Source organism: Leptonotus elevatus, chromosome 17 (genome assembly GCF_054856555.1).
Source record: "Leptonotus elevatus isolate MCC_2025b chromosome 17, RoL_Lele_1.0, whole genome shotgun sequence".
In the NCBI taxonomy this organism is placed as follows: domain Eukaryota; kingdom Metazoa; phylum Chordata; class Actinopteri; order Syngnathiformes; family Syngnathidae; genus Leptonotus; species Leptonotus elevatus.
This window is the reverse complement of record NC_141255.1, coordinates 9,880,942-9,894,859: the sequence shown is the minus strand read 5'-3', so window position 1 is coordinate 9,894,859 and position 13,918 is coordinate 9,880,942. Positions and strand designations below refer to the sequence as shown.

The 13,918-nt window shown below is 42.7% G+C and overlaps 1 protein-coding gene across 6 annotated transcripts in view; it reads right to left on the bottom strand.

Annotated features, from left to right (window-relative positions):
- Window positions 1-13,918, bottom strand: part of col25a1 (collagen type XXV alpha 1 chain) — a 72,680-nt gene that overhangs the window by 17,897 nt on the left and 40,865 nt on the right. For all 6 annotated transcript variants that reach the window (XM_086058225.1, XM_086058221.1, XM_086058223.1 and 3 more), the window contains 8 exons: window positions 9,141-9,212; window positions 8,745-8,861; window positions 7,864-7,899; window positions 3,849-3,875; window positions 3,125-3,169; window positions 2,648-2,689; window positions 2,303-2,329; window positions 1,835-1,879 (listed from right to left, as the gene is read on the bottom strand). In XM_086058225.1, the coding sequence (XP_085914351.1) occupies window positions 1,835-1,879; window positions 2,303-2,329; window positions 2,648-2,689; window positions 3,125-3,169; window positions 3,849-3,875; window positions 7,864-7,899; window positions 8,745-8,861; window positions 9,141-9,212 (411 nt within the window). The remainder of the gene's footprint in view (window positions 1-1,834; window positions 1,880-2,302; window positions 2,330-2,647; window positions 2,690-3,124; window positions 3,170-3,848; window positions 3,876-7,863; window positions 7,900-8,744; window positions 8,862-9,140; window positions 9,213-13,918) is intronic.

The window sequence follows — 13,918 nt, the reverse complement described above, 5'->3', positions numbered from 1 at the left end:
ACCCATGCTGAGGATTGCAAGTTGAAGATAAAAGCGCAACTGCTTTGCTGCTTGGTAAATTGGGCAATTTTCCAGCTATTTGCCTAAGCGAGTATGTCTGGATGCTGGAGGCTCCATGATCAGCTGCATACAAGTTCAACATTTCATGCCGACACACAATTCAAAAGGTCATAAAATAGTGTTTAAAACCAACAAACAAAACTTTGGGAGAGGCAGATGCAAGGAGTTTTGGCTTAAGTGATATGGCATGACACCTTCTTGTGGTTGGCGTAACAAGTTATCGTTCAAAGTTGCATTGCTGAATAGATGAAATGTCGCAGTCATTTTTCCTGGTGACATTTAAAAATGCTGCACCTGGTTAGCAGATCAGCTTCAACATCTGTTTGCAGCCATTTGTGCACGAGCAGACTCCAGCACCTCCATATGGATTGCCACTTGCTCAAGTCGATCGAGTTCTTTTTACACTGGCGTGACAATTAAGAAGTCTGTGTTTTGACTTTTAAGTGTGGCAATAGTTGGTTTTCAGCAGACACATTATTCATGAAAGGTGTTGATGGCTTGTGAAAGCAACAGTGGCTGATATTTGACGTGTGCACGCGACAGCCCCAAAAACATTCACACAGGGAATGGCATCATCGGCCTCAGCGCATCGAAATGAAGGTGTATCTATCATCTTGTCATTTTCTCCTCTGGGTCCTTCTTCCTCCCTCCCCTACTCACAACCTCCACCCAAGCCTGTCTAAACAAACCCCCCCTTTGTAACGTGCAAAGTCCCCTCAAGACTAAATTCTCTGCGGTTTCGCTCTTTCCCAGAGCGTTCCCGTTATTTTCCCCGCAGTGCGTGCTGCCTATTGTTAACTTTGGCATTACGGCGTGCCCTCATCTCGCGTCCTAAAAAACACGCACACATGTAGCCGCTGATGGATCAGGCTCCTGCTTCGACAATGACAAATATTCCCTCGGAATCCAATACTTTGCCCCTCAGAAATGGACTCTCCCCTTTTCCCAAATTTCCAGCTCCTCACACTATCCTGTCTCTTCTCATCATGTAATAGCCACGTTTGATCCCACCTCAATTCCATTTGTCCATTTGTACTCCAACTATTTTGCTTCGCTTCCAAGGTAGGCCTGATCCCGGTCGAGTGTTAGCCGCTATCTCATTTTCCACACACGATGTTCCGCATCTGTTTCCCGTGAACGGTGTCTTTCTTGGCACACGTGTTAAGTGAGAAACAATCAGAGCTGAGCGGCGCTAAATTGACAGTGACGTTTTGAGTGCAGCAATCTTGCCATCAGTCAGACATGCGTTTTGTTTTCATACCTACTGCTTTCAGGAGATGCAAAAAAAAAAAAAAAAAGTATTTATCTGTTGTCCGTAAATGAAATTTGATATTTGTGCGGATCTTACAGACATTTCTGCACATGCTGATGTGACACTAAATAGACCAATTGGACATTCCAGGCCCTAATTGATATTTGAAACACATTTTAAATGTTAAAATTTCCTTTGTCAGGCATTTGACACCTTTTCACTCTAACAATAATCATAGAGGCAGAATGAACACTTGTGAAAAGGATGTGCAATAATAATGAAATGAAAAATGATTTTGGAGCGACCATTGTGAAAAAGTTTGTCTTTTTGTTGGATCTCCATTTGACGAGCTGCCGGATTGAAACGTGGTCATCACTCTGACAGTGTTGACATTTTTGTCTTTTCTTTTCTGGACTTGCTGCTGGACTTTGTTCTCGGGCTCCCCCTACCCTTGTGGAGTGCAATTGACTTATACAGAAATATTTGAAACCACAAGAAGGGAAGACAATGAAATGGACGCACCTTTTCCCCGATTTCACCTTTTGGTCCTTCTTCCGCCATATCGCCCTGCAAGCAAATGAAAAAAGAAATTAGTTTTCAACGCAGACGGAATAACAAAAACGTCAGAGGAGTGTTGTGCTTGATTCATCGAGAGAAGCTAATAAAAGTGGCTGGGGGGGAAAGGGGTGGCGGGGGTACTTTTATGAACATCTTAAATCCACTTCGACGTCACACAAATGGTTCACACATGGTTCCAATACTTCAGGTGAGCGGCACTTTTAATGAGTCGAAAGTATTATTGGGCCGTCGATCACCAAATTGCTTTGGAGTGAGGGGGGGGGGGGGGGTTCTTTCGAGAAGTTGCAAAACATCACGATGGGCTTTTGAGGAACGTGAATAAAACGCGCCTCCACTTTCAGATGAGCACGGAGCAATCGTTACTGCTTCGGAGTGAACAATCATCCTGAAAGATCTGAACGGGTCGTTTACCTTTTCACCTCGCTCTCCCATTTCACCCTGTTGGCAAAGAAAGCAGAGGGTATTACTAACGCCGCAGTGGGTCAGATTGTATCCAGGGTGCTCAATTCATGTTGGATTAGGACAATTCTCTTGTGTTATGGCAGCATTTATCCCCAGACAGAACCATCAAGTATCAGATTCAACCCCCTCAGTCAAAACAGGGAGTAGCATTTTTCACAATAACATTATTATATTGAAATCCATGCGCAGAGATATTTGTCCCAAAAAAAGAAGGCGGAAAAGAAAAACGAAAGTAAGTTTAAGGAGGAGGAAATATGAGATGGCATGATGGCACGGAATACGTGTGTACCAGACCTTGGCTCCGGGGATGCCGTCCAGTCCAATGCCAAGATCCCCCTATGGACAGCACACAGACACACACACACGCAGAGCGCCACATCAGCATTATTTCCCTCGAGTTGATTGATTCTACACTGTCGATTCAGATATTCAACGTTTAAAAGCTGACAGTCACCCTCTCTACTTCCTATTCAATCCACACAAGCTCTCCTGTTCTAGATGTCGGATTGAGATGACAAAGATGGCATCTCTTAAACGATTCCCCATCGGTCCTTCAGGCTGTTGGGAAACACCTGCACCATGTCCTCTTTATATGCTTTGGGAATTCGATGCAGAACGGAGTCCGATACGCATTTACGCACTGTGGTCATTTTATGAGGCAGATTTTTTTCCCGCATATGAGAACGACAAAAAAAATAATAAAGGCAAAAAATGAAGGTCGACAACCAGCAACTGCAGCGCTTAAATGTGTTTTTACTGGAATGAACTCACCTTCAGTCCATCAACACCTGGAATACCAGGAGGCCCCAGTGAACCCTGGGAAAATAATTAGAAAATGACTTTAGGCGCATTATAATTGCACTGCAGAAAGCATTAAGCAGCGAGACAAATGATTGCATTCACTGCATATTTAAGTACTACGGCACACTGCTGCCACGCTACCCACTGTTTTGATTGTAAATTCACTTTAAAAACACCTCAAGTGGTAAAAATGAGCTGTCGTCACCTCAATCACCTGAATGGCACCTTAAAAGCTACTAAAGGCCGCACGTTGAGGAAACCTAATTGAGTGAGCCTTGGGGGCCAGGCTCACCAGTCATTAACAAGCTGGCGTGTCATCGTTGAACCAACCCCCCCCCCCGGCCCTTTAAACACACACACACACATTGTCATTGCCGGCGGTGAGGTCCTGCATGACAGCGCAGACAGGAAACGTCTGATTGGGTTACACTGAACAAACACTGGCAGCTACCTGATGGCTGGATATGGCCAACATCTGCTCCTCGCATTAGCGGCCCTCAGCCTGTATCACTGCATCACACTTTTCATTCAGTTCCCTCTCCATTCGCCACGCTGGTAGAGTTATAGCCCTTAACATGTCTATTCAGGCCGTGTGTCATATCACGTATCTTCATAGACGGCCACTTCCTGCGTGTGCCACAATGATTTATTATTTATGGAGAAGCTAAGGTTGTAAATAAAAAAGGTAGCTTACCTTGAGTCCTGGAGGCCCCTCAGGTCCCTGGAAAAAATAAAACGAGTTACACAAGGGAAGGTCAAATATAGTCAACTCCCGTTTATGCCGGGAGATATGTTCCATAACCTTGATATGTGAAATTTTATCGTGTATTCATGCAAGTAAATAATTTCACACCAAGTCATTTTGTGAGTTTTTCAACGCAATTATGACTATTTAGGTATTTTAGTAAGTGTTCGGTAAATGCCCGAAACCCTGATTGCTTAAAACTGCAATAGAGCATGGGCGTGAATATAGCGTTGTAACACTGCGACGCAATAATGTAAATTCCAGTTTCAGCTGAAGTCTTGTTTTCTTTATAAAGATGCAAACATCAACTTTAGCAGTAATCACAACAACACGATCTCTGCTGGTGGCGATCTCCACCTTCCATAGTCTTGTTTGGCTTACGGGAAGCCTGTAGGTTTATTAGCCAAATGAGGCAATGGTTGGAAGGCCTTAGTCAATAAAAATGAGTCAATGCAAATGTGGCAACAAGGTTCTTTAAAAATGATTCAAACCAGAGATGAAGGTGGCTCTTTTCTTATAGCCTGTAAAACAAACTTCTCGAATGCAAACACAAGAACAAATGAGGACTATATCTTACGCTTCATACCAGAACAGATTGCTGTTGCTTCGTTTTGGTAAACCATCGTATTGTTTTAAGGAGTTGTCCCTGCAGCAAGTCCGTATCTGCTCGAGCTGCATTGACTCATAAGAAACTTATGATTATCCCCAGAAAAGGACTTTCCTCTGCTTGCCTTTGTGGAGCCATCCTCAGCAGGCCTTGGTAAACATCTTTACGACCCACTAGGTATGTGAGCATGTGCCACTCGCCTGAGCACTAATTTGCTTGGCTCCATCTGAGAACACTCAGGAGCTACTGGCTGAAAAGCACCATTGAGGTGAGGGGGGGGGGGGGGGGCAGTGAGCGGCAGTCAAGAGCTCCCTGTAGTAATCCGGGGCCCTTTGTTCCTGCCAAAGTGAGGATCAGCACAATGCGTCTGTTCCAAAACCATAAGGAGGATGAATGTTCACAAATGGGAAGCAATCGGAAACAGAGTGCTTTTCCGCTTTCGGTCGAGATCAGTAAACGGCAAACAATGAGGAAATAGCTGCATTTCGGGAAGTTCCCAAACAGAGCAGGTTAACAACTTCTCTTGAAAGCGTCTGTTCCCATTCTTAAATCTCTGCAATTTGATGTTCTCATCTGATACGTGAAGTTGTTATTTTCCGAAAGTCTTACAGACTTGTCTTAGGGCCTTATGTTTTACCAGCGGAGCTGCAGGTTAGCATAACAGCGTGCTCACCACAGCACCGGAGAGCTTATGGTGGCGTTTGCTTTATTTAAAGGGCGAACATTTTAATCATAAAGCTTTTGAAAGAAGCGTAAACAAAACGGCAGAGAGGCGAGTTGGCGGCGACGTTGCGCTTTCAAAACACTGAGTTACCATCAAGCAACTGAATTGTGTTTACACTTTGCAGGCTTGAGAAAATGAAGGTGGATCACTGGTGCATTGTGGGTCGTTTTGGAATGAACGGAATGTAAGGCGAGGACCAGTGCAGCGTGACATGGAAATAACACCAAAAGGCAAGATTTTTTTGGTCATGTACCGGAGGAAAACCGCAAGCACAATAAACGTGCGTGCACTATTGCTTTCCCACAAGTTCCAAGACCTCCTGATACGGTCTGTTCTTTCGCTGTACGACCAGTGTCCAAATTTGGCCCACATTGCCGGCAGTAAATCAGATTTTTTTCCAGTGAGGGTTGAACTCCACCAAGGCTTCCCTTTGTCACATATATTCTGTTCATTATCTTCATAGACAGAATTTTTCCAGACGTTAGCATAGGCGGCAATTGAAGGGGTCCGGTTTGGTGACCTCAGTATTACGTTCAAATATCTTGGGGTCTTGCTCACAAGTGAGGGAAGAAAGACTTTACCGGATTCATATCATTAAATGTAACCTGCGAAATTTGAATTTTCGGTTGGATATGCATCGAAAATGTGATGTCAAAGTTGAAGTTCTAAAAAATTCTATTTAAATCCAGTAATGAAGTATTTGTACTCTATTACACTACATCTTAGAGCTGAAAAGCTTTTATTTTACTCCCACAGAGAAAACCTAATGGAACTGATGATTTGGATAGAAATTCTGAAAACTAATCCCTCCTTTTTCTCTTCCCCTTCCCACCTCCGCCCTGCAAGAAATGTCTAATCCTTCTAACCAGCACCATATGTCCTCGAAGGCTGCTGGAAAACTCTGAAATCTCCTCCATGTCTCTTAAACAATCGCACGCATCAGAAATGCGAGGCGACGTCAGATAGACACTCCAGGTCCAAGAGCAGTTCACATTTTCGACCTGAAGATCAAAGCGCCCGTTTCCTCTCCATGCATATCATATTTTTAGATTGATTTTCAAGGACCTGTCCTGGGCGGAGACATGATGGAGATGTCACATCTTTTAACAACCTTAGCGCTGTCCGTATTTCAAAACAATTTAACAGTCTCGAGTTACAAATGTATTGGCACACTTATGAAATAATACACTTCATTTCAGGAATTACAGTGAGACACACCATGTTGGGTTTTTGGGTCTGCACCCTCTGTTTATAATATATTGATTTTGTTGGACAAGGATTTGTGATGATAGTTATTTTTTTTAGAATTACAACCTCATCCTACCCTCTCTGTCGGATAACCTACATGTTCTCTAATCGACATTTAGGAGGTAGAGTCCAAATTGTCTTCCATCAGCTTCCCGCATCCTCCAATTCCCTTGTGAGATCATTCAACACCTGCAGCTTTTTATGAGCAAAAAGTCCATCAAATGTGTATTCAGTGGCTGTTAATTAGAACAGTGTGTCCTTACTGTATCAGGGCGGCAACGTCTTGTAACGGAATTACAACTGCACACCGTGAGTCATTTTCGCCATAGTAATGATTAAACGCTGTGTAAATATCTTGTATATTTAATTCACTTTGAGTGAGATTGATAATGTTGGACGCTGTACTTTTCCACAGCTTGTTGTCTTAATTTCGAAAGGACTTTTAATGCCATTTATGTCACTGTTCATGCAACTTAATAATGACAGAGTGCTGTGTAATGCTCACAAAGCTGCGACTTGATTTTTTTTTTTAAACACTTCAAATTTCCAATTTTAGTCTTAGTTGATTATATAAATATATATATGTATGAAGAATTATGCAATATTTTGCAATTTTATATGATAACATTTCTGTTGTGCATATCAGTTATAGTGACAAGCAAGTGTGCTCTAAGCAGTGAAGGAAGCGTATGCTAGAGCCTCAAGCTAGTTTGTAAAAAAAAAAAAAAAAGAGTCTCTAAAACGATGTCGTCTCCTGATTCGTTTTGGACATTTTGTAGCTGATGTAACGTGAGTACTTCATGTATTTATTTTTATTGTACTCAGACGGAATATTTCGTACAGAAAAGCCAAATGCTGCCCGCAATTTGCAACCTAGCGACGCGATCTAATTGCATTCTAGCAGCTGTCTATGAGAGCTACTAAATTGATTTACTGGCCAATTTTGGCAGACACTAGTAAATGGTCTTCAGCCAAGCCGTAGTGTAAATAGTGTTTTAGATTTGAGGATGTATAAAAGAAAATTTCAAGGAGCCTGTCGGAATGGGTCTGAAGTTGCCGCGGCACGTGTTTACATTACAAAGCCAAAGCTAATCACACAGCTGTATTAGGTTTTATTTGACTATTTTGAGACGCAAAGCTGCAGAGTCCGTGTATACATTCAGCTAAGTGACGGTAGTCACGGTTAGATTTATGTCCAAAGTGTTTCTGCTTGTTTATATCGGCACTGAGTGACACTGTGATTGTCCTTTTCCTGTAAAGGCCTATTATATTGCCCCCCCCCCGCCTGCCCCCTTTTAATATATATATATATATATATTGAATATGAACATGTAACATTTACACACACACAAACAGTGATTACTTGTGGAAATGCTTGTTCTTACCATAGGTCCCATTTCTCCTGGATTCCCTTGATCACCCTGTGGTAAAGAATTCATAGGATTAATGGTTTTATATTTTAGGTGGCAACTGTGCTTGCAACTTGAGCTTATCACCACTCGTTTTCCAATTGGTGTGAAAAACATACACCTAGCATGGCGAATCTTTTACATTCAAGAGAAAACTCCTGCTCCTCAACCCCCCTAGCAGAATTGCAGTAGGAGAAATAAATGATGAGAGAACCGAAAGCACCACAAGCCAAGGAAGGTTTAATTTCTTGGAAAACCAACAACTACTGCAACTGTGACTGGAAGAGCTGACAATAATCATCAGAAAGTTGGAGCGAGGCAGCTAACGACACTTAATTTCTCTGCGCTCCCACCGCCAGCACAACAAAGATCATCTGGAGCTCCCGCGAAGGCTCCGGCACAGCATAATTGACAGGCCTTTCTGCTTCTTCTTTGTCTCACAGAGAGAGCGCAAATCAATTAGTGTGATGCCAGTGACGTGGACATGGAAAATGTTGTGCTCAAATGAAACACGGCCAAGTGTATGTAAATCTATACAAGGAACTATTCTCGTGGGAAGCACAATCATGTTGCGCTTGTCGAGCATTCATTAGGATGGTATGTCTTGGAACAAAGCTTCCCGGCACACTGAGATTCAAATTGAATATGACGAGCAACGAAGCTGGAAGACAATAAAAAAAATAAAAAATGCAACGTGATATGCAGTTTTATATAGAAATATATATGTATATAAAGCTAATGGATATGAGGGAAAAAAATAGATTTGCATTCCTTTTTCATGGCCAATTCGCATCACCACCAATTCATGCACAGCCCTAATATATACATATACATACATACATATAGCAAATACTCACTGATACGCCTGCTATTCCCCTTGGCCCATCTTTGCCCGTGTCCCCCGGGGGCCCCCGTGGGCCTGGAGGACCCGGGGGCCCCGGAGGCCCTGGTGGTCCTGCTTGCCCCTGATCCCCCTGACCAGCAAAACAAAGATAATGTCAGCCAGGTGCAATATTGTGAAACAGAAAGTACTGCAGTTCAATGCTAAGGCGGCGTTTTGATTTCTAGTTCTCGTCATGCACTACACATTACAAGTTGAACTGTACATCTAGAATGTCCTGCAGAAGCATGAATGCTCATGACTTATCTCGCAGGTTAGCAAGCGAGGGGAAAACAGAAACAAATAACAATCAACAAGAGATGAGAGCAGAGAAAGAAGTGACTCCGAGAGCCTGAGAGACTCCAGCCGCTACCTTAATGAGACGTCGCTTTATAAGCTGCTGGTCAGCGGAAAGAAAGCCGTGATTGATCTTAGGGAAGACCATCTGAGCAGGTGAGCAGGTCAGAGGCGAGAGAAGGTTGAAGAAGGTTGAGATCCCAGAGGAAGAGGAAGGAGGAATGGTCGGAAAGTGAATGCAGAAAAAAAAATTGGAATCAGAGGTCTATATGTTCTTAAACTTTTGAGGAGCATCTTCACAGATAATCAGAGAAATCCACACTTCTGCATCGCAAGTGGAGTCTTGCTTCGGAAGTCTTTGCTAATTTTTTGGAGCTTAAAGGCTATAATTATGTCTAAGTCTGTGGGAATTTCTCTGTCTCTGTCAAAATGCCGCCAACATCATCATCATCATCATCATCATCATCATCATCTACATCCTTCATTGTCCCTGCTGCAAAGTGGAACCCCAGGAGCTGCTCAATGTACAAACACCAAGATGGATTGCAAAACCTTGTAGCTGCTGTCCACTGGCAGGAAGCGCCGTTAGCGCTCACTGAAACAGCACAGATGGCCACATTGATGGATTTAAGGATTTGCGGTGAACCATTGGCATGAACTTTAAAACAGCACTTTGCCACATAGGTTCACCAGCATAGTATTTTTCTTGGCGTTTCCACTGTTCATTTGAGCATCAATGGACACAAACCAGACCGCGTTTCAGTTTAGAGATTCTGCTTCTTGTTCCAGAAAGCCGCATATTAGCGGGCTGTAGGCCACCGGATGCTTTCAACGTGGGGACATTTTGGAAGGAAGGAAAGTTGTGACAATGGAGGCAGGGAGGGCTAAATATGGGCGCGGTCCTGGCGAGTGCAGCGGAGGGGTGCCACTGTGCAAACAGGTGACGCTGCCACCGACAAACCTTGACGGTCAGGATCTGATTGCTGTGCAAAGCGGCTAACGTGGGGAGACCAGGCAATCCCTAAAGGGGTAAACATGGCACAACGCACAACATTCAAGACATTCGAACACTGAGCAACAAAACAATGGATGGCATTCGTACGTGTGTGTGAGCGCTATGATCTAGCATCCAACGGACACACACAAAAAGTCTTATGGACCCATGCCTGAACTTGATCAGAAAGACAGTCACATTGACATGGAAAAGGGTGTGAGGGCCTGTTTGTATTAATCTTAGTCTTGTGAGGTTTCACATATTGGATTTCAAACATGCATCATTTTTTTTAATTTTTTTTTTAATAAATTGTGTGTCCCATGGCGCTGCAATATAATCACCGCGTAATCATTCCCTGTTGTTTGTGCCACATGCTATAAACAGATGGGGCGTTTGTTGACATGATTATCACACAACTGACTTTGAACTCCAACGTGGTGGTAAATTGAGACGCGATGTTGTTCTGACATCAAGGAAATTCAAGCAAACGCTTCCCAAATTACCCGGTCAACAATCCACATGACAGACACCATCCACTCATGAAAATAGAATCAAGAAGGAAAACATTGGGGTTTGTCATTTATAACTGGAAACAACCTTTAATCGCAATCCAGCAATGTTTGAATCATTTCGGGTTCACATGCTTGGTTAGAACTAAAAGTTCACTGGAGTTTACGTGCAACCACTCGGTTCTTTCGTGCCCTTTACAGCCACAAGAGCGGACATGGCATGTGTAAAGTGTGACTGACATACTATATTTAATGGCTCTTAATTCCTTTATCAAGACTTTTTTTCATTAACTTGGTAATTTTCAACTCAACTTTATTTATATAGGCCTTTCTTAAGATGGAAGCAGATACAATGGAAACAGCAGAGGCCCCAGAATTGAACCCTGTGGAACACCATACAGCAGTGAAACAAGCAAGCCAATAGGATACTGTGGTCCACTATATCTATTTTTTCCCCCCATTTGACCTTTATTTAACCAGGAAATATCCCACTGAGATAAAAACAAAAGTCTTTCAAGGGAGTCCTGTCAAGGTAGCAATAAACAGTTACATATTGAACACAAAGGTTTATTATATTTACATTATATACTAGTTTATTATTCTTGAAAATGGCGCAGAGGCCGACATACTTTTGTCAGCGGAGAGTTGTGATTCAGGTCTGTGAGCACATTTGACCACAAACGGCTGGAAAAAAAAAGGAATCACATCTGCGGTTTTGAGTTATTTTACTTTCATTCAGAGATTGATCTTCCCATACATTTCAAGAGGAGATCAAATCTGGCCAATCCAAACATGTCTTTGGTGCCATCATTCTGGTTTTGCAAAGATAATTCAAAACGCATGGCTCATTGAGACGTTGGTCTTTCAAGGACATGCGGGCTGTTTCCAGAAGGAACACAGCCGTACATATGCAACAACCATAAGTGGTATTGAAATGCAAATATCTTTCAAGTTATTGACAACCTCAAACATCTTGAAGACAGAAAAGGAAAACTGTATTACGGTCAAGGCGAATGCACGATCCCAAAAAGTTGCAAGAAGCTAATTCGGAGCGATGCGCAAAGGCTCAAATTGCCTTTTGGTTTTTATCGTATGTGTTAGCGACATTTATCATTTTAAAACACTAAAACAAAGCGGACCTCTGCAAGAGAAAACAACATCTTTACGAGGTATGCTGATGCTGGACTACCAGGACAATGCACAAGTCCTAACCATTCACAGATTTCCTGCAAGAAAAAAACCAAAACAAAAAACAACTAAAACGGATGTTGGTTATTCGCTGATCTGCCTCCAGCGGAGCAAACGGAAAAGCAGCTACAAGGACAATCAGCAACAGCCGCCACATCGGACGCTCACCAGAAACACGCATCCTTTTAACCACACCAGAAACAGTTGCAAGCCCACTTACAGGCGGCAAGCCTTGTCTGCATCTGTGGCCAGGATTAGCGGCAACACGCACAGATGGGTTCAATACATTTAAGAGAGGAGTCGTACGCATGCGATGGCCTCAGATTTGACATCGATACGATGAGGCACTTTTATCCGCCGCCCAGTTCGAGCCAACACTGGAAGTGACATAACACCAGACTCCAAATGAAGCAGAAAAAAATGTAGAATTCTTCGCATTCAGGAGTCACAGGTTTGTCCCGCTGCCAAATGAGATGCCACCCAGGAACCCTGGCAGCTGAAGCGCGTGGCCAAGTCTTGCATTTGAACTCTGGCCGCATGTTTGGTGGTGAAACGTGGCCTATTTGTTATTGGTTTGTTTGCTTAACCTTCGATGTGGAACTTGGCCTTTCACCTTTGGGCCCAACAAATGGCGGACCTGACATTTGGGCAGCAGGCATTGTGGAAACTCTGCGGGCCATGTGCTGATTCTCTGACAGTCTTTGGCACAAATGCGAAGCAACCTTAAAGGAACCTCACCATTAAAATCATACCATACATATGCACTATGACTGAGTTAAAGAGATTTAAAAAAAAAAAGCTTCCCAAAATTACTAAAAGAGTGTAGTTGATCAGATTTTCAATATTAAAAACCGGGACACCATTTTTTCAGAAAATCAAATACAATAAATTATCGCCAGGAACTATTGCTAGTCAATCTAGAGACCAGTGGATGTGTTATTACTTTAGCTAATGCTAAATGCTATATTGGTTGACAGTTCAGCAGCACTAAACGAGTCAGAGCACTCGACATTAATCAGCCTTTTCTGCTCCGTCCCATAACTTGTGACATTTGAAACACGTCACCAAAAAGGCTCAGCTCGCATTCGAGCAGACTACATTTCCCATAATTCTTAAACACAGAAGCAGTGAGTGTGGAGTAGGATATGTGTATGTGTATATATGTGTAGGTTGTGAATATGTATGTTTTTATTAAGTACCGTATGTTTTGAGTTTTTTGGTCATGTCGGTTTTTTTGTGTGTTGTGATGGAATTATATTTGTTTTGTTTACATAGACCTTGGATTAGCTTGCCTGTCAGATTGTTTTTTAATATTTTTTTATTGGTTTGGTTTTTTGGGGTTTGTTGGTTATATTTGTGATGTTTGTCTTTTGTGTTGTGATGAATGGTATTTCTCTTGGCTAGATAGTCTTTAGTAAAGACTGATGGTCAGATTATTTGTCTTCTTTTTGTGTGTTTATTTTTATTTATTTTTTTGTACATTACAACCCATTTTACTTGACAAATACGCACTAAACTCATAAAGGACCTTACATTAGCTCAAAGTAGCCCAGACAGTAAACAAGGACTCGAAGAGTCCGTTGAAAATCCGCTTAGTTTTGACATCAAAACTTGGGCAGGCAGAGCGCCACGTTTATCCGCCTCCGCGGGGGCTTCAAGCTGACTCCCCGTGTTACGCGACAGCCAGTTTGACGCAAGGTCAGACGGCCCTTGCCCCTTTCCGTCTGTATTTGTTGCCAAAAAAATTCCCCCTGGCTATATACAGTATACGGCTCATCTAACAGGCACAATCAATAAGTCACTCTGGGGAGGTAATACGATTTGGATAATAGCTCGTTGTCCTTCATATGCGACTGCATGTTCATTTGTGCCCATTTGAGAACAATGCTGCTGCAAATTGGACGTTAATGAAATACTATCTGGAAGTGGACAGTTTATTTATTGACTCTGGAAGACAAATAGGGTTTGGCTGGTCCTTGTTACTGAGCTGTCAGCCCCGCTTGCTTCCTCGGAGGTATGAATCATCTAACTGATAGAGACAGATGACTCCATTTCCTAGGTTAAAAGGGTACAAATTATGGGCAACCGTGAAATCCTAGCCGAAAGGACGTGGTTTACTCCGGTCAGCTTGTCTGGAGAGCAACACACTCCCCGCATTTTACT